This window comes from Micrasema longulum, unplaced genomic scaffold (genome assembly GCF_059751315.1).
Source record: "Micrasema longulum isolate JH-2025_06_02 unplaced genomic scaffold, ASM5975131v1 h1tg001015l, whole genome shotgun sequence".
NCBI classification, from domain to species: domain Eukaryota; kingdom Metazoa; phylum Arthropoda; class Insecta; order Trichoptera; family Brachycentridae; genus Micrasema; species Micrasema longulum.
The window spans coordinates 337192-362580 of NW_028278203.1; the positions used below are offsets into that span (position 1 = coordinate 337192).

Here is a 25389-nt window from a genome sequence, read left to right on the forward strand (position 1 = left end):
GAACACAACCATTAATTTCATCATCGTCATCCACCTTTCCGCGCTTAGTGATGCAAATGCACTGTAGGTATTAGCAAACGAAATGCAGCGTAGTTTGATCATTTGATACACGAAGATAAAGTGAACAGTCTCATTCTTCAAACTTTGTTTGATGCAATAAATACAGAATATAATATCAAAGAGTGTAATATTTTTTTATATTCTTGTCCCTTTATTTCGTAATATTGATTTATTTTCTTTTTCCGAAATTAGTACCCATTAACAAATAAAAATGCCAATAATTGAATATTAATTTCGTTTAAATTTTTTATCGAGTAATTAGAGATTTAGTAGTTATTATAATCAACAGTAATTTGAGCATGTCCAAATATTGCAGACAAGGACTAGATGAAAAATGTTCTTTCCTTCTAAAATTGTTTTCTTTGTTATAATTTTATTATATTTATTTGTTTGTAGTTCTAATAATCTGAGTAAGCATGTGCCTTGAAATAATAAAGTCTAAACTCAGCAGCCAGATCGAGGAAACTAGAATTATCAGCATTATACGGTAGAAAAATATTGTTTTTTTTTTAACCTTTAATGTACTCTGTGGAAAAACTCCCTCAAGTCACCGCATCATAACCTGAGGTTAGGAAATGATCGCCTGATAATCTGTCTCCTTTCATAGTATTAAAATTATATGCGCGTCATGCTTAGTGATCTAATTTGATTAAATCTCTTTCTCTCAAATGAAGGTTTTATATATTTGTCTCAGGGTACTTGATATTTGGTCATTTTTGGAGATCCTGATAAACAAAATGTTTCATTGAAAATTATTTAAATACTTAAATATGTTTTTACGATTCACAAAATTCAAAAAATTCATGGTAATATTCATAGTAGTTGCCGAAATATTAATTAATTGTGTGCAATTTGCAACACCGGTCACATCACACCTAGATAATATATTTTAATGTAAAATACATTGTACACGCTAAATCAGAAAACCCCTTCTGTCTATGATAACAGTAATTGAGTACTGTTTTATAGAATTTTGACAGCGCCCTCTGTCCGGTCTAACATTCCGTGTGCTGTCAGATGCACAGATTACAGATATCTTCAGAGCAGATGTCAGATGTCAGGCACATGAATAGCAGATATCGATATTGCCAGGCTGCATGTGACTAGAGTCAGTTTTATATTTTTCATTTACATAAATTTAATACTTCAACGGATATTGTATTTCTAAGTGTTCAAAATTCCTTTTTTTTGTTGTTTTTTTTACCAATTCAGCACATTTTACTTTCCCCCTTAATGTTATTGATAACAATGGTTTAAAAGTAATATTTTAGACAGTTTTAAAATCGGCAACCCTAAATAATGAAACAATATTTCAGTTGAATATATATTTTTTTATTGATGCCTCTTACTAATATCAGCCAAAACACATGTTTTTTCAATAAATTCACATATAAATAACTCCAGAACAGTTGCAGGATGTAAAAGAAAAAACAACACATAACCAATAAACTTGTTTAATTTCCAAAGAACACAACCAGACAATTGTAACAATATCAAGAATCATTCTAAACGCAAAATGTGGATCATCATAGTTGACTAGATATAATTTGCTAAAAAAAACACAACAAATATTTTTAACATAGTAAAGATATGTTTGCACATGTAGATGTATTACCAAGTTGTAAAACTACTATGGACATATTAATTACATTCATGTCCTACTTCCTCAATTACATTAACAATAATTTCGATAATATTCTTAAATTATGAAGGAAAACGGTACTAAGGACAAAATTTGTTGGATACCATTTAAAAATGGAAGCTTAAAATAATGTTTCAAACATAACATTCCAAAAAAAAAATATTTTGTTATATTCCTGAGTATCGTTTGAGTAGATATTTTGAGAATTCCATATTTTTTTACATATAAAAAGGAAGTATTAGCATTCTTATAATTTACCCCAATATTTCAATTTTGGGGGCTATTTTCAACCAGTCGTAAATAACTCACTTTTAGAAAATGGGAGGTTGTAGAGTGGGGTTCGAACCTAGGACTTCTGATCCGTGAGTCTTAGGCACTAACTACGCAATTACAACCCGACTTCAAAGCAGAAGCTTCACCATCATTAAATATTTATGTTTACCAATTAGCAGAAGACATGAGTTCTTGAATTCTGTTTTGAATACTAGTCATTTAAAAAGTTATATTGCTGCCTCGGTACAGGCTTATATGGTGAGAGGTAATAGGCATATTTTAAATTACCTGAAAACGAGACATTCCATGGCCTATGGGACAAACCTGTAAACCGTAAAAATCCGCTCTAAATATTTAGGGAGAGGGAATATTAGGGGAGTATTAAGAGAGTTAAATCCAGTCCTTGTCTACAAAAATTTGGACAAACTCAAAATATTATTGCTAAATATATAATATATTTTCAACATTATTAGCGTTTGAAGTAAAAATATTATGGAAAATTTTTAGACATACATTTTTAACTGCGATAAAACACCAAGTTCATATTTTCTTTGACAATTTAAAAAAGTAATATTGAATTAAAACATTTATATAAAAAATTGGTAAGAAGGCAAATGGCGAAATTTTAAGAGTATGGTTTACAACTTGACAGATACATATTTCAGTTTAGTTTTCTGAAGGTACAGCAGTTTGTATTCTAATCCCATGCATGCTTTTGATTTGGTCTTGAAGAGCTGTCGTTACTAAGCGATGCTGCTTTACAATGGATAGGCCTTTAAAATCACTCGATTCTATAGAAACCTGAAATAAAATAACAATTTATTATGGTTGTTGTTAAATATTCATTCTTCATACACTAAAAAACTACTTGCAACATGGAAAGGTTCAAGGAAACTGATGGACTGTGCACCGGTGGCGAGCGGTAAGTTTTTAGATTGGTAAGCTGTGAAAATTCTGATAAAATGTCCATAGCGGCAGTATGGCACATCCCAAAGAAGAATTTTATATTTGATAAATAATCATAAATCATCACAATAAATTGCGCTAGCGGTTAAAAGTTTTAGTTAGAATATTTTCTAATTCAACACAAACATTTGATTAACAAAAAAATGCATTAAAAAAAAAAACTAAAATTGCTCAACTGACTTAAACCCCAACCGTAATCACTAGAAAGCAAACGATTTATCCACGTGGCTATTTCATGTACTAGCTTAGCCGCCGAAAAACTGATCTATAAAACTATATTATTAATTAGCGTATCTGACATATTTTTTCTTACTTGCGACTATTGTAACTTGTTTTGAAATAAAACTTTATTTCTTAATGAATAATGATAAAAATGAAATTGTTTATAAGCATTCCTCACCGAGTACTGTAGTTCACTAAACAAAACATAAATAATTTCCTTTTTAGAATCATTCTTTCATCGATGTTTATATCACATTAATATGCACGAAACGATGTGAATGATACTTTTTATAATTCTTTATACATATTTACTCAACACTATTCACTATTAATTCACTAGTAACGTTTTTATCATAACTCAAACATTATTTTTAAAGTCAAAATCAAAGTAGTTTTATAATTCATGTTTATTTTATTTTTGTTTGGCGAATCTTTATTTTTCAAAACCCACCAAAGGATTTATACTGATTTATGCTGATATTAAGTATTCTAAAGGTCCATTTGTAATATTATTAATTTTACAATAAATTTGCTTTCAAACCACCAAACAGAACATACCAAGTATTCTTTTAATCTAACATCTTTGTTAAGACATAACATATTCTTTCTCTTTCTCACATATAACCGGTGCGTTTTATTTTAAAGAATAATAGCCCTTATGAAGATGTATTCAAAGACTAAATTGCATTTAGGAAAGCTGCAAGATTTATCAATAATTGTAACAGTAATGTTTCTAACGTAAATCTAAAATTTGTGGTTTAAAGACGTAATAAAATTCGTATTTTATCTTTATCTGCATGAGCTCGTGTAATCCAGTAGTAATAATTTCTGATAATTCGGCGCATGGGCTCACAGTACGGAATGAAGTTATGTGAATTAAATATGATGTAAATTTACTAACTTAAGAAATGCAAACGATGGTATTTTTCCTAAAGTAGCACAAAACATTACATTCAATGTCAAAAAAATATGGTAAGCTGCAAAGAATCAATTAGGACAATTTGTCCCTGACGCGCACACTATCATACACTAACACACTCATACACTCACAAACCTAATCTCAGTCATCCTGCCCCTTACAATTCCAAAACTAAGACCTTAGCTTACAAAAATTAAACTGACAAATAAATTGTAATTAAATTTATATAATTTTTCATATATTCATTATTTTGTAATGATAACTATAACACAATTTTCTGAAAATTCCCAAACTTCGAGTTCTTTAAATTTATGTATCTGATTCACATACACTGATTGTTATTTTTTAATTTTGATGTGTCCAAGTTCAAGACCTTGTCATTAATTTCAAAATGATTTATATAGTACCAATTTTACTAAAACCACCTTGATGGCAAGGGCGTTGTTGGACTTTATTTTGGTGTTCTTGGCTTCTGCATTTATTCCATTAAAGATCTTTTTAGTTACTTTTTATCATTTATTCGCTTCACATACCCAAACTACAGCAGCACCCCATAATTAATATCTATTGAGTTCATATCATGATTTTACTTTTATTATACCTCAAACATAGCTCCACATCCTCCAGACACATCGTTGACTTGTATAAATGATGCCTTGGGAAATTTAGTCCTAAGAGATACAGCAAGATCATCTTCTACAATCAGTGGGCGATGATTAGACCCACCTGCACCAGCCTCCCATCTTTTCTGAAGTATTCCCTGTAACTAAAAATAGTAAAAACTAGAACAAAGAATTAGATAAATAAAAAGAATATGACAAACCAGTGGGATAGATTATAACATTCAAAAACCTAGGTGCAGAGATCCGAAGTTAGGGAGCAGACGAATAAAGCCTTTGCCACATCTGGATATCTTTGTAACATTATTTAGAGCAATAAACATATGCATAGAAAGAAAAGTAAGGATATTATATAAGATATGTGTCCGGCCAATTATGACATATGGGGTAAAACAAGGGCTGACACAACCAGGACAAAGAATCTGTTTAGAACATCAGAAGTGAAAACATTAATGGCAATCACAGGGAGAATGCGTAAAGATCGAATCCACAATGAAGAAATGAGATGAACCTGTGGCACCGAAGATGTTGTACGATGGAGAAGAGCAAGAAGATTCTGGAGAGACTGTGTAAACAGAATGGACAACTCCAGAATCCCTTACATGGCAGCTAAGAAATTCCGCCTGGTCATCATCTTCCTGATAGACCGTCTAAAAGATGGAGGGACAGTTGGATCTCAACAACCCGAGAGTAGCAGCTTTCTGTCAAAAAAGATCAATAGGTCTAGAAGAAGAGGAAACAGAAGAAGGAGAAAAAAACTTAAACTAGAAGTGCCTTATATAATATGTTGGAATATCTGTCAAACTTCATAAACTGTCGAGGAGGTTGAATCCAGTTCTTGTCAGTGAAGATTTGGATATAAGTACCGTAGAACTCCAATTATCCAAATCAGTTGGGACCGGGCCCCATTTGGATAATAAAAAAATTAGATAATTAGATTTTTTCCGAAAAGATTCTATTTTAATTAATTCAACACTGCGTGTATGTTGAAAATGGGCTAAAGAAAAAGAGCTTTTAATGAATTAAATGAAAAGGCAACACTTTTACAATATGTTAAGCGAAGTTACAAGTGATGTACATTAGTCCAGTATGAATGTACCGTACAACGTACAACACACTGACTGACTGATCAAAACGCACAGTGGAGGCAGGAAGGCAATTCGTGGAGGGAAGAACAATAGTGCACGTAGACAGAATCATTATTTTGCAAATCGCAGTACGTTTCCTTCGTATTTTCTTCTTCTGAAATTCTGAAAGCGATTTGGATAGCCGGAGTTCGGATATTTGGATTTCTACTGTACCTAAATAAGAAGGCTGATAAAATATACTGTCTAAGAGGGTGATGTATTTTTAGGCATTGTTTTTAATTCTTGAAGGTTACAAAAGTAAGTGTATCTTTTACAGAGTCATTCAGTCTATGGCTTGAACAAAAAAAGTTGTTATGAAAAAAGAATGCAGTACGATAATAACATAATACGGTCTCCATCTTGTGCCGTTCATGGTGTTCATATTAATTGTTTAGAATCGGTTCAACATCTTTTCATTAGAAAAAATGCATGGAAAATGGCTTAAGTAAAGAATGACTATTTTAATTCTAAAATTGAAAAAAATTGCAAATATCTCTAGCTTCGCAAAATAAAGACTAAATGAAGATTTAATCTGCATCATTAAAATAGTAAATTGTTTTCTCTAAATGCCTAAAATAAAATAAAAAACTTAACTTTCCCAATTGCAGGCTTAATGAAATACTCTTCCTGGTCAATAACGGCCAAATTATAGTATTCAGATGCCTTGGCCCAAAAAATCAGGCTAGTGAACACTTGTCTAGTGTAAATTTTTGAACATTATATGGCATGTTTTTGCTATTTGTTCTAATTTATGTTTTTCTATTTTATTTAGTGTGAATTTGTATGAACTGAGCTGTGTCCATAATTAATAAGGAATGGAAATTATACCCAATTTTATTCATAATGCCATGTTTTATCAAATATTACATAATATCCTAGTTGTATAGTGGCCAAGATCCTTTCCTCGTGCAAGGGGTTTCTGATTTAATTCCCAGTGGAACACAATAATTAAATGTAATTTTTTACCACTATTATTGGGGTCTTTAGGGAAGTAGCTCTTACATACCTACTGTGGAATAATATTAACATGTTTTTACTACATGCACAATTATATTATTGTTTTCATTTTAAATTTTAACTCAAATCCATAGACTACAAGTACTAGGAACAAATAAGAATATTTGTCAATTCATTGTGCTAAAATCCAGATAAAAATTATTCACAAAAATTTTATTTCAATATCTACATACGTATAGAGTTTTGTTCTAAAATAGTCTGAAGATAGTCACGTATGATCTTCGTATTTGAGAGGTGTTTGTGATGTGTACTTACGTTTAATTGTTTTTCTTTTATGGACGCGAATATTTTCTTCAACATTTTACTATAAAATAATTAAAGTATTCCCTTTCAACGTTCTTCCTCAAAAGCGCAATAAAAGAGTTTCAATTGTGTAACCTATAAATCGGTAAGTTTAATTTGACATTCGGGATGCGATCGAAAATGACATTTCAAGTAAGCATTAAGCATAGACAATTTTTCTAGAATTACATCATTAGAATTACATAGAGAACTAGATAATCATTACTAGAAAAAAAAATTGTTATTATGTGTACATCATTGCTATAATTTCTCTAATTAATTACTAGTATATTTAAAAACATATTTATTTAAAGTTATATTAATAAATTGTGTAGAAGTTAAGTAAATGTATTCGAAAAAAATCAATTGTAAGGGATTTTTTAACCAAGCACCATTATAAACTTATCGATTTTTATCGTTGATTCGCTTCATATGCCGGAACTATAGTACCTAAGAGCTCGATAATACCTTGTCATATTGTTCTATCCTTAGAATATATTCAAAAACGTTTAGGTAAATGCTCTAAGGTTCTACTAACACCCCTCTTATACTTGGTTTTACACGAATGTCGGTATTTTCACATCTATCGAATATTTATTCAGTTTGATCATAAATGCGTCCGAGATAAAAAAGCTGCGACATATTTTAGCGAACTTGAATTATTTTGCATTATGTAAAACTAAACTTCTTGAGAAATTCTATGTGTTAATAATAACTACCTCCGTAGCTTTATAAGATTGCACTTTTTGGTATTTCATTTCTGCTAGTATACTACAAGCAAATTTAGAATGCTTATTATTAGAATATATATCTACATACAAATAAAAGAAAACGAAAATCCCCACTGAACCGCAGAACCGGCTTATCAGCAGACGAAAAATAATTTGTATGGACACGAAAACGACGGCCATTTTGGTAGCACATATTTTTTTGTTTCCCCCTACCATAAATTTGTTGTACAAATAACTTTTGAGGTTTGTTAAAAAGCACTTAGCTGATAATACTTTGAAAATGGCAAAATTAAGTAAAAATGATAATTGGCATAACAGTTTAAACTTAGATAACCTATATGATTTTTTAAAAGAATACTGGATTTGAAAGAAAAAATAACTTTCCCTTCGAGTAACGTGTATAATATAATCTGAGAGCTTCCCCTAGGAAACCTAATATAAGAAACTCTCATATCATTGTCGTCACATAATCATAAAATCTTATGTCGCATCTCTCGTTTGTTTGTTAGTTTGTAAAACAGGATTATAAATAAAACAAGAACTGGAATTTTCCTAATTAAAGCTTGTGTTTACTTGTTAGTGTTTTTTTATTTATTAAAACATTAAAAATAGTACTTTGCTTAGGTGTTCAAAAATTAAATAAGTCATTTGAAAAGAACATCAAACTTTAAAATGAGCTAAACCCTTCAATGGCGATAGCACTTTTTGTGAATTATTACCGATTTCAAAATTTGTTTCATAGGTATTTAAATGATTTTAACAATATTCCAGTCCTTCCCATTTATTGCAATTATCATAATTATTATGTTTAATTGACAAAATGTTTCCGATTACTTTGTAATATTTCAACAATAGTGTTTGAATGTATAAATATTTACTTAGTAACGGTGTCAACAACATTAACAAAAAATACAATATTAAGGTCACATCTCACATCTGAAGATGTTTATATAATAATTATTTTAATGCGTCGTATCTCGTAGATGAAATTTTAACGCAACCTTAAATTATAATGTAAACGTCGTATTTTTTATTATTTTATCGAAACATTTTCATAGTAGATAACGTTAGGTATGTATTTATCTAGGGTAGGTCTTCGGGTAGTATACGTGTACACGAGTTACGTTTTAATGAACTCGTATTGCGCATTGGATGCACAAAACAAACGAACGAGAACGGTGGGCTAGAATATAAGTGCCGGAAATCATAAAGATAATATTTGTTCCCGAATGTACCGCCGTGCGACTTTAATGGAAATGGTCCTTTCGATATAAAGGTACCGTGTTGTCAAAATCGGAGGTATAGTCGAAGTCGTTATTATTGTTGCAGTCGTTCCCCTTCCCTCTCTTTCCCCGCTCTGCTCCAACTCAGCTCAGGGCTAGCGAGGCGAGTAGGCACCGAGCACGAAGTACCGGGCAAGTGGATGACGGAAGCACTGTTTGTTTACGAGCGGTGTTTGTACACACCGCCGTCGCGCCTGCGCAGCCATACCAAAACAATACGCCGCGCCGGTCCGCCATTCAGTTCAATTTGAGAAGTCGTCGCGGCAGCTGTGTGTCCGACGTTTGTTACTATTTAATACAACGTTTCCAAGAGCCGTGATGCCTAGTAAGCAGGAATTGTGTTTGGTGGCCAATAGTGACTTGCAAACGGATTACCTGGCTCGTGATGTGGAGGAGCTAGTGTCCGAAATAAAGGAAAACCTACGTCTCAAGGCCAAGCCACAGCGAACGCAGGCGCAGAGGCCGTCCCCCTACAGCAGGCCCGAACGGGCGACGCGGCCCCCCGCGCCCACGGCCGTTGAGGACCCCTACGAGATGCTGCAACAGCTGCTTCAGTCCAACTCCCTCGTAGCGGAAGCCGTGCGGCGACTACAGGAAGGGCTGGGCCCGAAGCAGCGGTTCTTCTACGACGACGAGGACGAAGTGCCCCTTCTCAACTATCCCGTTGGAGTGTAGACTTCGTCCCCGGCTACCCGGCGCCCGGTCCACGTTTCTGCTTCTGCTAACCCCTTTACCCAACACCAACAGTCTCCGGCCTGGGCGGGCGAGTAGCTTGTGAAAGTGTTTGTTGTGAAATTCTTTCGCGGTCAGGTGATCGTGCTCTATGTGTGTATGTGTTTGTGTACATTCGGGAGAACTCGTTCTCGAATAGTATTTCGCAACGAAGAGTGCTAATTGCGTGTATACGAGTGCGAGCGAGACGGAGACTCGTGACGCATCAAAAAAACGAGCAAAATGGCGGCGTGATATTTCTATTTATACCTGAGTAGTTAAATCAATAAATAAAACATTACGTTACAGGAAACAGTTCTTGATGTGTATTATAATGCACCCAGATAAGAGTTAACGAGTGATAATGTGTAAATAATTAACTCTTTAGTCAAATATTTTCATGTCTTTAGTAGTAAGTATAGCGTTAAAATAACGACGGTCTGTCGTAAGCACAGAGTAAAAAAAACTATAAAGATTAAACATTACGCTTATATGTATAATTGTTTAAGTTACTTTCGTTTAGTATTAGTAAATTATTTCGGAGCAAAGTTTACTTTTGTTACTATTTATTTATTACAAGCAGAGGTGATCGAATCTTCAGCCAGTAGTCGCCTGTCGCCGCCGCCCGCTTTCTTATCCAAAGTATGATTAATGATTAACAGAATAGATATTCCGTCACATCGATCGGCCGATGAGCTGGATAGTAAGTTTTGTTACAAAGTTGATGTTCCTAGATGCGGGACCCCGCGGTCATGGCTCCGGGATCCTGGCTCGTGGCTGACCCTCGGCGCCTCTGCCCAACGTTAGTTCGGTACAAAGAGTTCATGAAGTAGTTTGTTTCGTCTTTCGTCCACTACCTTTAAGGCAGCCTGATGCAGGCGATAGGGCGAATGTTGACAATTGTGAATAATGCATGTTTTAATGCAACACGTTCAGCGTATTCCTAGCAATGTATTATGTAACGAGTTATGATTTGTGATTATAAAACAAATTCAAGTGATATAAATATAAAAAATGAAAAGATACAAATGTCTTTTTATTTATCTAGTAACCTTATTTTAGATATATAGTATAACTTTGCAATATTAAGTCCCCTGTAGGATAATCGGAATTCCACGAATGAAACTGACGACTTTGAGATCTGTTTTAATAATATGGAAACTGACCCACTTCAAAAATTTATCAATTTTCGGAATCTCTTATTTGGACTTAAATAGTTTCAGCAATTTTTGAGTATGATCAAATTACAATCGCTCGCAGACAAAAGCTGGATTTCTCCATCCGGAGTGAAGATTTCCTCTTCAAAAATGTTTTTTCTTCTCTGTTGCAATAAATGTTCGTTTAAATAACACTCTCACACAACTTGTTCCCATTTTCTTAAAGTGAGTTTTTACTCGTTGAAAATGGCCCCTAAAATTGAAATATATGGGTAAATCATAAAAACACAAAAAAAAGTTTAAAAAAAAACACCCCGCTAATAAAACTGTTTATTACGGTTCATTAAGTCTTAAAAAGTAATAAACATGATTTAACCCTTATACTGCTAAACAACGATATATCGTTGTTGTTAATCCCTATCATAAAGTTCTAACTAGACTGATGCTGACGTCATAATCCCCAAAAGGGTAAATGAATTCGGAAACTGCTTGTTGCACTTAACCGTCAGTGGTATAAAACATTTTGAAACATAAAAATGACTTATTCGACGGGTTATTATTTAGTTTCGTACCTATTTTAGGCCTACGGAAAATTTAATACAAACAATATTTTCTTACGCGCAGTAAAAATTTAAGCATTAAATTGTACAGCAAAGTTTCTTGAAAATGAATAAAAAATAATTTAAAATATTTTAATGAAAACGAACCACTTTGAACGACGTTACTTGTTCATATGAATCAACCAATGATAAGAGGGTTGCTTGAGATTTCCGGTTTGCTAATCGTCAATAAACCAATCAACAGAACTAACCGAGAAGAAGCGGAAGAGACCTTGCGACGTCACACGCGGATTAATGTCAGAAATACAAAACTTTAAAAGATCGTAGCGCTGAAAATGGGATACATAAAAATTGAAAAAAAAAGGTTCGTCTATTGACAATTAATTTTTTTAAACCACTAAACATCCTCATTATAAATTTACTTGTGATGTTTAAATTCACAGTGCTTTAACTCTTAAAAGACTGTGCTGAATAATCCCTTTGCAGCCGGTGGTGTAACACAATGTGACCACAAGCATAAGTCGAGATATTTTGAAATGTAAGCTAAAATACCAAATTATTTACAATGGTATGTGTTAAAAATGATCTTTATTCAAAGATGTTACATAAAAAATATAAAATTAAAGCATATTTATGCAAAATAAAGTTAGAAATTGTGTTCATTCCTTTTAAAATCCTGCCAGCAAGCGCTACCGCCCGCGTCTGGTTGTCGACTGAATTCCGAATTACACTTACGACTGAATTTAGCGGAAATAGATCAACCGGGAGACTAGAAAGTATGCTATGCTAATACAACTATTTGAATGCAAAAAAGAATATCAAATTTTTATTGCAAATAAATACTAGATTTTATTGGAATAAATAAAAACGCTGTTAAAACATATTCTTAGAATAATATGGAAATAAAACCTAAAAAAATAGCAAAAAAAACTTGTAAGAAATAAAATAATAGTACGTAATACGTGATATAATCAAATCATAATTAAACATACACAAAAATGACAACGTAAACACGTTTTTTAAAACTAGTTATGAACAAATTTTTTGAACACTTTAAATGAAATAACTTTGCACACTTCCTTGGGTACACTTCCACTTATTTGTTTGACCAATTAGCGCTTTCATCCTCTAATGGACATCTTCAGACTGGCGAATATTATACAATGTAAGGATGATTTATAGAAATCAAAATATTATCTTAAGTGTGGAAATGAGTGGAAGTGTACCAAGTATTTTTGATTAATAACTTATATGTAAATGTATGTAAATATTTCATCATTACAATGAAATTCCATCAAGAATTGTCAAAAAATAATTTAAATCAGATAAATTCTGAATAAATTGTAGAAACATTTCGGGAACACGGTGTGTTAAATACAGCGTCAGCCCAGTATACTACAAAAAACTTCACGCGACTGATGTGTTCTCTGTCCCACAAGTGGTATAATTCTGTATCGTGCTCTTTCGGTATTGTTTTCTCGGTCACTCAAGCTCCGCCCCTAACGAATAGTGTCCTTGTCGGTCTTCTGATATGCTATATTCTCGTGCTCTTTCTTATAAAATTTAATAAACCACTTATAATACTGGCATCTCTTTCGTTTGTTTTAATTTATTTTACAAAATGAAGAAACTGTTTTTTATAGAAAAAGCCCGTGCATTTTTTATAAAAATGTTTCCTTATTTTGGTGTAAAAAAGTCCATATAAGGATTACAAAAAATATGAGTTGGTTATTTAAAAAAATAAGAGAGTTATTAAATGTTTTTTACCCGAGGTAGACATCCGTTACCGCATAGCCACACATGAGTTAAAGAAAAGAGAAACGACTAAACACAGGAAACTTCTAGCTAGTCGGGACCTGAAACAGTGATTTTTTTTACATTCAGAAACAGTGAAATAAAGAACAAATCAATGTTAATAGTAAGATTTTTTATCACTTATATGACATCTGAGGAAAATAATTATATTCGGTGTTTTCCCCGCTATTAAACCCGATTCAGTAATTACGAAAATATTGATGTACTTCCGTAATGAATAACTAATTGTATACTTTACCTTTAATATAAAAATTCTTATCAAGTGAGGTCCCTATATCACCGGAAAACCCCATAATTAAGAATATAAACAAATAAGTAAAGAGCCATAAAACATAAAAATAATTCACCATGGAACCTAATGATTGTCAATTAGGAGGTTTGAATATTAAAAAAATCATTTGTTAATTTATTATAATGGGTAACGACAGTAATGGGAAATCAAAATGTTTTAGCTGTTCATTAGGTAGTAAATATTACTCTACTAACAAAACGTAATTATTACTATACAAACTCTATTCTACAAACTATTCTACAAAGAAAACGTAAATGAGGTATATCAGCTCGATATTGATCCAAAAATACTTCAGAAAAAGCTTCTTTGATTTCGTGCTCTTCGTAAGAGTCATATTATAAATTATTATCACTATCACTTAAAAAAATACCATTATTGTCTAATTCTTTTTCGGAATAGGTTCAGCTGCTAAGCCTCTGAGTTTCTCGGCGAGATACTATTATTTCTTTATCACTTTTACTATCCGTTATCATTTTGAATGATATATTTTGTAAATTTATTCATAATAAAAAGGACGCTTTGCAGAGTTAAATTGTTAGTTAAAGTAACAAAGTAACATTAAAAATATATATATAAATGTAAAAAATATGTAATTTACCTCAGCTGTTTGTAATTTCGGCAACTCGCTCAATCCATGTCTATCTCGTCTACAACCAATGTCTATCTCGCTCAATCCATTATGCGTGAACTAGCTATTAGTGAAACGGAATATTTTTCTTAGAAGAGATATTAATTTGTGAGACAGTTGTACAAAAACATTATTTTTTTAATTAAAATTGTATTATGACAACTACCAAGAAATAATATCACTTAGTACATTTACCGGTTTACAAATTTCAAGATATATTTTACTCAATTTTTGTTTAGCATGCATTTATGGAAGTGGTAGGTTTGATAATATATAACAGAGCACTTTGCCCCGCAATCAACAAAAAACTATCATAATTATTTCGTTTCAATAATAACAATGCGCCTTGAGATTGCAGTACGAGATCAGTTTTGTTTGTTTTTATTTTCAATTTAGAAAGGGTTTACAACCGCTGTACGAAAATTGTCTATTTGCGGCACGAATTTTCTATCTTGCTCACTCCATTGGGTTTGAACTAGATATTTATGAAATGGAAGATTTTTCTTGGAATTGCTATTAATTGATAAAACAGTAGTGTGTTTGGAAAACAACGTATTCGATAAAATATTTTTGAAATGTATAAATAAGAGGATTTCTGATTAGATTCTTGAAAAACTGCGTAGCAGCGTAAGGGTTAATTTGCATCACATAAAAGTAATATTAAAAAAAAAAACGTTCTTTCAAAATTTTATTTTAAAAAAATATTTCGTTAAATAGCTCTTGTTTTGTTTTATGTCCGGTTTCCTTATGTGTTCTGAAATTTATTTTATTTAACCCCTTAATTAATATGAATGGAAATTACCCTAATTATTTTATTAACCCTTACGCTGCTACGCAGTTTTTCAAGAATCTAATCAGAAATCCTCTTATTTATACACTTCAAAAATATTTTATCGAATACGTTGTTTTCCAAACACACTACTGTTTTATCAATTAATAGCAATTCCAAGAAAAATCTTCCATTTCATAAATATCTAATTCAAGCCTAATGGAGTGAGCAAGATGGACAACTCGTGCCGCAAATAGACAATTTTCGTACAGCGGTTGTAAACCCTTTCTTAATTGAAAATAAAAACAAACAAACTGATCTCGTACTGCAATCTCAAGGCGCATTGTTATTATTGAAACGAAATAATTATTATAGTTTTTTTGCTAATTGCGGAGCAAAGTGCTCTGTTATAAATTATCAAACCTACCACTTCCATCAATGCATTTAAACAAAAATTGAGTAAAATATATCTTGAAATTTGTTGCAACAGAGAGGAAAAACATTTTTGCCAAGGGAATATGGAAGTCTAGGCATTTACAGGACTTATGATCTGTCATTGGCTGGTTTAAATTACCACTTTACACACTGCGAGATATTCACTATTCTGGGTATGTCTACACATACATATTCATGATTATTTTTACATTACCTCAACTCTTCCATCTGTTGACTTTTGCAAACTAAAAGAGCTGAAACCTTTATTGATGTCGGTAAGTTTCATCTGGATAAATTATTTCACCTCCTAGGTAATGCCTAAAATTACTTAAAATTTTTTATGCAAGTTATTTTAATCAACAATATTTTGAGTATGCCTAAATGTTTGTAGGGAGTTATTTAGATTGAAACCTAAAGGTAACCGGTAAATGTACAAACAAGTGATATTATTTCTTGGTAGTTGTTATAATATAATTTAAATTTAAAAAAAAAATGTTTTTGTACAACTGTCTCGCAAATTAATTTCTCTTCTAAGAAAAATATTCCGTTTCACTAATAGCTAGTTCACGCATAATGGATTGAGCGAGATAGACAACAGTTGCCGAAATTACAAACAGCTGAGGTAAATTACATATTTTTTACATTTATATATATTTTTAATCTTACTTTGTTACTCTAACTAACAATTTAACTCTGCAAAGCGTCCTTTTTATTATTAATAAATTTACAAAATATATCATTCAAAATGATAACGGATAGTGAAAGTGATAAAGAAATAATAGTACCTCGCCGAGAAAGTCGGAGGCTTAGCAGCTTAACCTATTCCGAAAGTGAATATGACAATAACGATATTTTTTTAAGTGATAGTGATAATAATTTATATTATGACTCTTACGAAGAGCATGAAATCGAAGAAGCTTTTTCTGAAGTATTTTTGGATCAATATCGAGCTGATATACCTCATTTACGTTTTGTTTGTAGAATAGTTTGTAGAATAGAGTTTGTATAGTAATAATTATGTTTTGTTAGTAGAGTAATAATTACTACCTAATAAACAGCTAAAACATTATGATTACCCATTACTGTGGGTACCCATCATAATAAATTAACAAATGATTTTTTGATATTCAAACGTCCTAATTGACAATCATTAAGTTCCATGGTGAATTCTTTTTATGTTTTATGGCTCTTTACTTATTTGTTTATATTCTTAATTATGGGGTTTTCCGGTGATATAGGGACCTCAATAGATAAGAGTTATTATATCAAAGGTAAAGTATTCAATTAGTTATTCATTACGGAAGTACATCAATATTTTCGTAATCACTGAATCGGGTTTAATAGCGGGGAAAACACCAAATATAATTATTTTCCTCAAATATCATATAAGTGATTAAAAATCTAACTATTAACATTGATTTATTTTTTATTTCACTGTTTTTGGAATGTCAAAAAGTTCACTGTTTCAGGTCCCGACAAGCTAGAAGTTTCCTGTGTTTAGTCGTTTCTCTTTTCTTAAAAGCACTGAGAAATTAAACAACAAAAGTAAATTTATAATGAAGATGTTTAGTGGTTTAAAAAAAAATAAATCGTTAATAGACAAAGCTTTTTTTTTCAATTTTTATGTATCGTATTATCAGCGCTACGATATTTTAAAGTTTTGTATTTCTGACATTAATCCGCGTGTGACGTCGCAAGTTCTCTTCCGCTTTTTCTCGGTTAGTTCTGTTGATTGGTCCATTGACGATTAGCAAACCGGAAATCTTACACAACCCTCTTATCATTGATTGATTCATATGAACAAGTGACGTCGTTTTAAGTTGTTCGTTTTCATTAAAATATTTTTAATGATTTTTTATTCATTTTCAAGAAACTTTGCCGTACAATTTAATGCTTAAATTTTTACAGCGCGTAAGAAAACATTTTTTGTATAAAATTTTCCGTAAGGCTGAAATAGGTACGAAACTAAATAATAACCCGTCGAATAAGTAATTTTTATGTTTTGAAAATGTTTTATACCACTGACGGTTAAGTGCAACAAGCAGTTCCCGAATTCATTTACCCTTTTGGGGATTATGACGTCAGCATCAGTCTAGTTAGAACTTTATGATAGGGATTAACAACAACGATATATCGTTGTTTAGCAGTATAAGGGTTAATATAATATTTTTGAATTTGACTTAGACTAAATAAAAATAAAGAATAACAGTATTATCTACTTGTAATATAATATAACCGAGAAATCTGTGTTGGTTTTACTTTTGTATTTATCTTTGTTCTATTTAAAATATATTTTTATTTATTTTTTATCTACGTTCAAGTTACATTTCGATTTAAAATTTGTGAGGTTTATGCACCATGTATTTGTTTATTTCCAATATAAATCCAGTTTGAATGCTGACATTTTGGGGTGTTCCCATACGAATAAAATTAACATTTACAACCTATTAGTATCCTAATGGGATTATTTTAATATCTTCAAAAGCGTTTTACAAAAAGCATGATGGTAAACATTATAATTTGATTGTTAGATGAATTAACTCACGTAATGTTTTACATTGTCTTCCAGAGATCTAATTGTGCCCATTTTACCCTTATTTACGGAGCCTAACATATTTCTACAACAGCTTACACTACTAAAATAAACTAAGTTTATGAGAACTAATACGGCGCGGCGTTTATAGACAAAAAATAATACATATACTATAACAAACAAAAGTAAATTGCATAGAAATATTCCTAGCAAACTTACTAGGTCACAAAAAAAACAACAAAAAGGTGACGAGTGATCACATTAAATAATATATATTGTTGGTAATGTATCCAAAATAAAACACGTTTATTGTATTTTAATTTTACTTTATTTTTTAAATCACACAAGAGGGTATATTATGATGCGTTTCGTCTTGTAAGGACATTTTCAAACTAACTTAAAAATTTACTAAGTTTCATTTGGAATTTAATATGGAATTCTACCAATTCGGTAATCAGGTGGCAGAAGGGACCATCTGTAATTTTTTATATGTTTTAGTTTTTGAAAGTTTAAATATTTCAGTAAATACGCAGAAAAAACAAAAATAAAACAGCATCATTTAGAATGGTAATTAATTATTGAAAAGTAAATCTACAATATTTTAGTTTGTGGATTAAAGTTATGAAATTGAGTTATATTTCAGCTCCCCTAAACATTTTTAAAATTACAGATATTGTCCCTTCTGCCATCTGACTACCGAATTGTTTGCATACACAATAAATATGTATATTATATTATATACACGGTGTTTTAAGGCCAGGCCGCGAAACTTCAGAGGAACATTCTTCACAAAAAACTTTTTTAAATACTTTTTTTTTTCAAAAAACAAAAGAAAATATAATAAATCCTTAATTTCTCGGACTAGCATCCCTTCCACAAACCCCTCCCCTACCCAGCCGCTTCCCCTGTGCGTATCGTTTTGTCAAATACGTTTTTTATCAACAAAAAAATTGTAGGGGTTTGTGGAAGGGATGCCAGTCCGAGAAACTAAAAATTCGCTCTAAAATCATACAAAAATACAGTAAATAATAAGTTAACCATGAAGAACGCACCTCTAAAGTTTCGCGTTCTGGCCCTGAAACACCCTCTATACTTTATTTGGATAGTGCCATTTTTGTGAAAATCACCTCATAGGGATTTACATCTAAAGCTCTAAATTTATCTATCTATTTAAGATTTATCTATCTAAGAATACAAAACATAAAAAATAGTACATACATCCAGTTAAAGTTTTTCACAAATATAATGAGAGAACATGTTACACAGTAAAGAGAAAAATAATATATTATATAAGACATTAGAAAAAAAAAGAGTTCGTAAGAAGGTTAAGGGATGAATAAAATGGAGTGGAGGAGAGGGATTTTCATAATGTAGTTGACCAATTCATAATTTTGATATTATAATAAAATAAACATAATTAAAGGAACATAAACTTATTACACACTGACAAATATTTCATTTTACAGTGTTTCAAAAGGTTTTTTTTTTTGAAGTCGAGTATATAAACAGAATTAAAATAATTATTGAATTTATTGCAAATAGACATGCCGTTACTAACAGAAACATCTCCGCAGTGCATTATTCTAGGTAAAGTTTTTTTATTAGATCTTTTAAAATTTGAGTATGGCCACAAATCTTTTGGATTGGTCTTCAGCAAAGTCTCTATATTTTCTACGTATTTGTCAAAACAAATTTCATTTACAGTTTATACTAAGGCTTATTGATAGAAAGCCGGGTAACACATTTGACTACTTTGGCAATACAAAATGTCCACCTTGTTTCATTCAACAATCTGACAGTCGGCAAAATAATCGAATTCTTAAATAATATTATTTGTGAATTCGCTACTTATACATGAAATGTGATACCACCGTTTTCCATTTTAATCCCAGGAGTATTTTTACACAAACGACACAACTCGGCATAATTGAATTTAAATCGGCAGTTGCGTACTAAGCGGCGTCTACAGAGTAACTAATATCTAAAACGTAAAACTACTCATTTATGAGTAGTTTAGTTCGATGCACGTACGCGGTTTCTGGATTATTCTATAGTCTGGATATTGAAAGTTTATAGACAGACTCTTGAAATGTCGAGTAGGTCAGACATTTAGGTTATTTAATTCTTTATCGAATTCTAATGGAATGATTCACTTAATCATTATTTTTTTTTTATGATTGCCGTCATTTCAATAAATTACACTAAGGATAATAATATTATTCTGGATTACTCATAAATATGTTTATCTTGTTTAGACTCCGACGCTTTTGCTGTGTTTTCATTCAAAATCATTACTCAGCTTGTATATTATATCTACTCATAATGTATATTACCGCCGAAAAAAAACGATCTTTGATTGTACGCTTAAAAATCGAGCACATTACATGAGTAATCAAAATCGCGACTGTATTTGTAAGGTTATATTTTGAGGCTTATCAAATATACAAACAAATAACAAATCATTTATTGATATACATTACATGTCTACACCATACATTAGGTGCAGCGCTAAGCACCCGTCTTGTGTTCCATCCAACTCAGGTCACGGAACCTAACTTGTACAGTAAACGCGAAGCAGCGTAGAAAGACGCGACATCCATCTTCAAATTCATAGTAATCTGGCATAGACAGTCTTTTTTACTCTGCTACGCCATTTGCACAGAAATGTTCACACGACAACACTAATTTTTCGAGACATAATTAAAAAATATCGTTTTATGAAGCGTCGTCTCTATTTAATTAAACCTAAGCGGAATCATTACGACATTTCTCCGTAGTGGAAGGCAGAGAGGATTAGACGCCACGTACAGACATAGCTCATATTACATTTATCTTCTCACGCATCCACGCCGATTATTCCGTCTTTTGACGTGTCCATTTCCAAGTTTAGTATTTGTTGTATTCGGTCATGCAATTTCTTTGTCGGTCTTCCTCGTTTTCTGCATCCATCAACATTCGCATCGTAAATATTTTTAGCCGTTTTTTCGCTGTCCATGACAAGTTTGTCCAGGCGGATGAAAAATTCTGTGTGTGTAATAGAATCAGAATTCTGTTCGACTCGATGGCTGCTCTCAGGTAAAAATCATGAAAAAGGAAATCGAGTGGAGAAAAGTCGGCGTCGTAGTGTTGTGATTGGCGCATTCGCCTACCCATCTTGAGGTCCCGGTTTCGATCTTGGCAGGGTCGACGTGAAATATTTGTTTTAATGGTGATTTGAAACTGCAATGTTTCACTGTCCCTGGACTGGTACCTGAAGCGTAGGACTGATCACCTAACTTTTAATTTAACAAAACACATTTAGATGCGCTACGATTTGAGTGAGAATGCGGTGCCCTATGCACCACTGATATCCAATTAAACGCTACCGCCGTTTCTTGATTTTGTCGATCGCTTGTCTTCTGCTTCTTGTAAAGTCAACAACAACAAAAAACCATCACGCCGTTTCCCCGTAGGGGTAGGCAGAGAGGATAGAACGCCATAACACTCTATATTGGCATACAGACCTCGCTTCCTCCACATTCATACATCTTCTCATGCACGCACGCCGATTTTTCCTACTTTTGACATGTCCATCTTCAAGTATTTGATGGACTTGATCGTTCCATGTCTTTCTCGGTCTTCCTCGTTTTCTGCATCCATCAACATTTGCATCGTAAATCCTTTTAGCCGTTCTTTCGCTGTCCATTCGCTCTACATGTCCAAACCAACGCAGCACCCTTTCTTGATTCTGTCAATAATGCATGTCTCATCCTTACACACTTCACGGATCTCGACATTTGTGCACCTATCATACATTGTTTTACCACAAATTCGCCCGAGGGATCGCATTTCGACAGCATTCAACCTACTTTCATCATTATTTTTCCAATTCCATACTTCGCTCCCATACATTAGAGTTGGAACTAGAACTCCGTTGTGAACTGCTAGTTTAGCCTCCTGCGATAAACATTTGTTTGCCAAAGTAGATTTTAGTGCACCGTTCACCCTGTTCCCGGCACTCACCTTCCTTTCAATATCTTTCTCGGCCTTTCCGTCCCTAGTAAACATACTTCCCAGGTACACAAATTCTTCTACCTGATTCAGAATATCTCCGTTCACGCTGATCTCACATTGAGTTATATTTTCATCCCTATCAAAAACCATCACTTTCGATTTATCAACATTCATAAGCAAATCGCTTATGAATTCATAAAAATCATAAAAAAATGTAAAGTGATTACTTAAATCAGCCATTGACAGGTTATAAGCCTTGAAAATACATAGATTTTAACATTCAAGAAGTCCTTCATCTTGGTTGAGATATATATTTTTTTAAATATAAAATTTTATGCTTTTTTTATGCTTTTTACAAAAAATTGAACCATGCACACTATCAAAAATCCCTCAAAATCATGGCTCGTGTGAGGGGATTAATAAAAACATAAATAATCGGCGGCTATTGGAAGAATATAATGGATTTAAAAAAAGTGCTAATATCAAAACAAATGTTTGTTAGTAAAAAAAGGATATGCTAAGTATTCATACCATCAGTACGTGTGTTTGGGAATCCGATAAACCATCACTATTGAAGAAAAGAATTGAGATTTGGTTGACAGACATTGGAAGTAAGGAATCTGAGAATTTATTGAGGATAGTCATCTAAATATTATGTTATCCCATTGAATCATTTATAAATTTATTGTATGTGCATATATAAATACAGGGTGTTTTTTAAACCCTGTCACATCCGAAACCACGATGATCAGTATGGGCAAGAAAACATATAAAAATATATATTCAAAACAAAAAAAATGTTAAAAATTTAATATTTATAAAAACAAATTGTTGCTCACTTCTGCAGGGGAGAAGTGAGGGGAGCGCGGCGCAGTATCAGATTCCCCCTCCCCCTTCTTGTTTCTCCCCTGCAGAAGTAAGCAACCATTTGCTTTTTTTGATATTTTATTTTTGTTAAGTTTTTTGTTTAATAGTTCTTAATTTAAATTCTTATTGATTTTTGTGATTGCCACACCAGAGTATTGTTACTCCGGTAGGTACTAATAGCATAGTATATAAAGATAGCACAAGGGCTATAATCTCTTTCGGATTTCGTTTTTTCTCGAAGTCTTCGGTCGTCACGGAACGCACTGTGCTTTAAAATAAATATTGTATACCGTCCACTATTATCAAGATCTTTTATTTAGTAAGATCGCCGCCATATTTATTGAATTGGCTACAAACACCAGCACACATTTTTCCAATTTTTTAAAATTTTATTCGCTCTAAAAAAATATTTTAATGTGCCAAAATGTCTTCTTGCTCATACTGATTATTATGGTTTCGGATGTGACAGGGTTCAATGAACATCTTGTATATATTATATATATATATATATATCTTATATATATTTATATATTTAATTTTATTAATATTATGTATTTAATTTTATTTTTACATTAACGTAAACTGTATTTTTTTTTCTTTTCTTTTGGGCCACAACTGTTTTTCTTTTTCTTCATTATTATTTTTGCTTATAGGAATCATCTTCGATAACCACATTTGCCGCAGCAAATCAACTAACAGGCATTTGCCCACATATGAACCGATTGCAACATTAGGCATACTTATATTTCTGGCTTGTCGACCGTTCATATACTGAGCCTACTCCTAGTACAAGCAGAATTTGCCAGTGTTTTTTTGTGCAATTTTGTAAAATATGAAATGTATATATATACGAGTATAAATAAATAATAAACAATACATTAATGAAAGAAGCTATTTAAATCGGATTTTTTTACCTATAATTAAAATAAAATTTTATTAAAACGAATTCAAATTATTCATCTCTGTCATATTATTATTATTATTTATTTTTTTTATTTAAAAAAAAAAAGAAATATTTGCGTTCTTATGATTTACCCAAATATTTAATTTTGAGGGCCATTTTCAACGAGTTGTAAATAACTCACTATTAGAAAATGGAATCAAGTTGGGGTAGAGTGGGATTCGAACCACGGACCTTTGGTCTGTGAGTCCGAGACACTAGCCACGGGACCACAACCCGAATTATGGAATACATTGGACAGTTTTGGAGCTATGAAAAATGAGAGTCTGCGCGAGACTGGATTAACAAAAAGGGATTTTTATTTATCAATATATTTACACTTATAACTTTTTTTTATTCCAATACAAATCTACTTCTATAACTGTTACTCTCCAAAAAAAGAGACTAGCTCTTGTGATTGGAGAGTGACTTACACGGTTAGAGACTATAAAATGTTCTTCATCTCTGTTGTAATTTGTTAATGTTAACAGCTCCCCAGGGAGTTGAATCCAGTCGTTGTCTCCAAAATTTTGACAAACTCAAAATATCTTCGATAAATCCACCTGCTCCTTGAAGAAGTATAGAAATTTAAAAAATAAAAGTTTCAGGCGTTGCCTAGTATGTAGGTGAAATAATTTAATTACACAAATCTCACCCGCAAAAATAAAGGTTTCAGCTCTTTAACTTCACAAACATTAACAGATGAAATAATTGAAGGAATATAGATTTTCAAATATGGGCAGAATGGTGAATGTTACACAGTATGTAAAGCGGCCACTTAAACCAGCCAATTACAGGTCTTAAGCCCTGTAGATGCCTAGACTTCTATATTACCTACTCTAAAATGGTCTTCACCTCTGTTGTAATATGTTAATGTTAACCGCTTCCATTCCAATTTGGACAAACTAAAAATATTGTAGATATATTAGTTTTAATTGTTTTTAGTTCATTAGGGAGATTATTGTAATTTTTGACACCTTTGAAGACAAAGCTATTTTGACCATGACTTGTGTGGAAATTAGGGATTTTAATATTATTTTGGTATCTGAGTGACTTATTCATCTCAAATTCTTTTATTTTATCTTCTTTGTAAATTTGTATACTGGAATTTATTTAATAAACAGTGTCTTCTGTATGAACTTTAAATAAATTACGTAGAATTTCCGTATTGAATGATGAGGGTTTCTTTAAAATTAATCTTTGTATTTTTTAAGCGGGTTAAATATATTGGCATATGCACCACCCCATCCAACAATACCATATTGTAATAAATCTTTAGATAGATCTATATTTTTTTAAATAAAATAAGTGATGGCGCATAGAAACATGTTTTGGACACAGTTGGCAATGATTTTTTCTTGGCTCCAAAAGTTCAGCTTTATGGAATAATCAGTTGGAGAGAAAGGTAAATTTACATCTATCAAATAATTATTTCCTTCGTCTCTGTTGAGATATTGGTCTGTTTTATAAATAACAAATGAATGAATGCGGTCGTTTGAATTGTACGGCACATAAAACAGTTAAGGTAAATGAACTTAGCGCAGACG

General features: G+C 32.0%; 3 protein-coding genes across 4 annotated transcripts in view; 2 read left to right on the forward strand and 1 right to left on the reverse strand.

The window, feature by feature from the left end:
• Positions 1-1498: 1498 nt before the first annotated feature.
• Positions 1499-7296, reverse strand: LOC148277550 (bolA-like protein 3). Of its 2 annotated transcripts, none has more exons than XM_088232745.1 (3): positions 7102-7296; positions 4684-4842; positions 1499-2776 (listed from the first exon to the last, which is right to left on the reverse strand). In XM_088232745.1, the coding sequence occupies exons 1-3, from the start codon at positions 7144-7146 to the stop codon at positions 2642-2644; spliced, it is 339 nt and encodes a 112-aa protein (XP_088088871.1). In that variant the 5' UTR covers positions 7147-7296; the 3' UTR covers positions 1499-2641. The 2 variants fall into 2 exon arrangements, with proteins under 2 accessions (XP_088088871.1, XP_088088870.1); XM_088232744.1 differs by having other exon boundaries at positions 4684-4848; positions 7102-7294.
• Positions 7093-25389, forward strand: part of LOC148277551 (xaa-Pro dipeptidase-like) — a 63908-nt gene continuing 45611 nt past the window's right edge. Inside the window, exon 1 of the mRNA XM_088232736.1 lies at positions 7093-7234. The gene's annotated coding sequence lies outside the window, so the exon portion shown is untranslated. The remainder of the gene's footprint in view (positions 7235-25389) is intronic.
• On the forward strand, positions 9382-10844 carry LOC148277552 (uncharacterized). Its single transcript, XM_088232743.1, has one exon. The coding sequence runs from the start codon at positions 9461-9463 to the stop codon at positions 9815-9817; it is 357 nt and encodes a 118-aa protein (XP_088088869.1). The 5' UTR covers positions 9382-9460; the 3' UTR covers positions 9818-10844.

What these genes read in the sequence shown, in the direction of transcription:
- LOC148277550 (XM_088232744.1), bottom strand. Translation starts at nt 7,146, where the DNA reads ATGTTGAAGAAAATATTCGCGTCCATAAAAGAAAAACAATTAAAC. An exon ending in TAAAAGAAAAACAATTAAAC is followed by an intron (nt 4,849 to 7,101) that starts GTAAGTACACAT and finishes TACTATTTTTAG; the next exon opens with TTACAGGGAATACTTCAGAA. An exon ending in GATGTGGAGCTATGTTTGAG is followed by an intron (nt 2,777 to 4,683) that starts GTATAATAAAAG and finishes ATTTTATTTCAG; the next exon opens with GTTTCTATAGAATCGAGTGA.
- LOC148277552 (XM_088232743.1), top strand. Translation starts at nt 9,461, where the DNA reads ATGCCTAGTAAGCAGGAATTGTGTTTGGTGGCCAATAGTGACTTGCAA.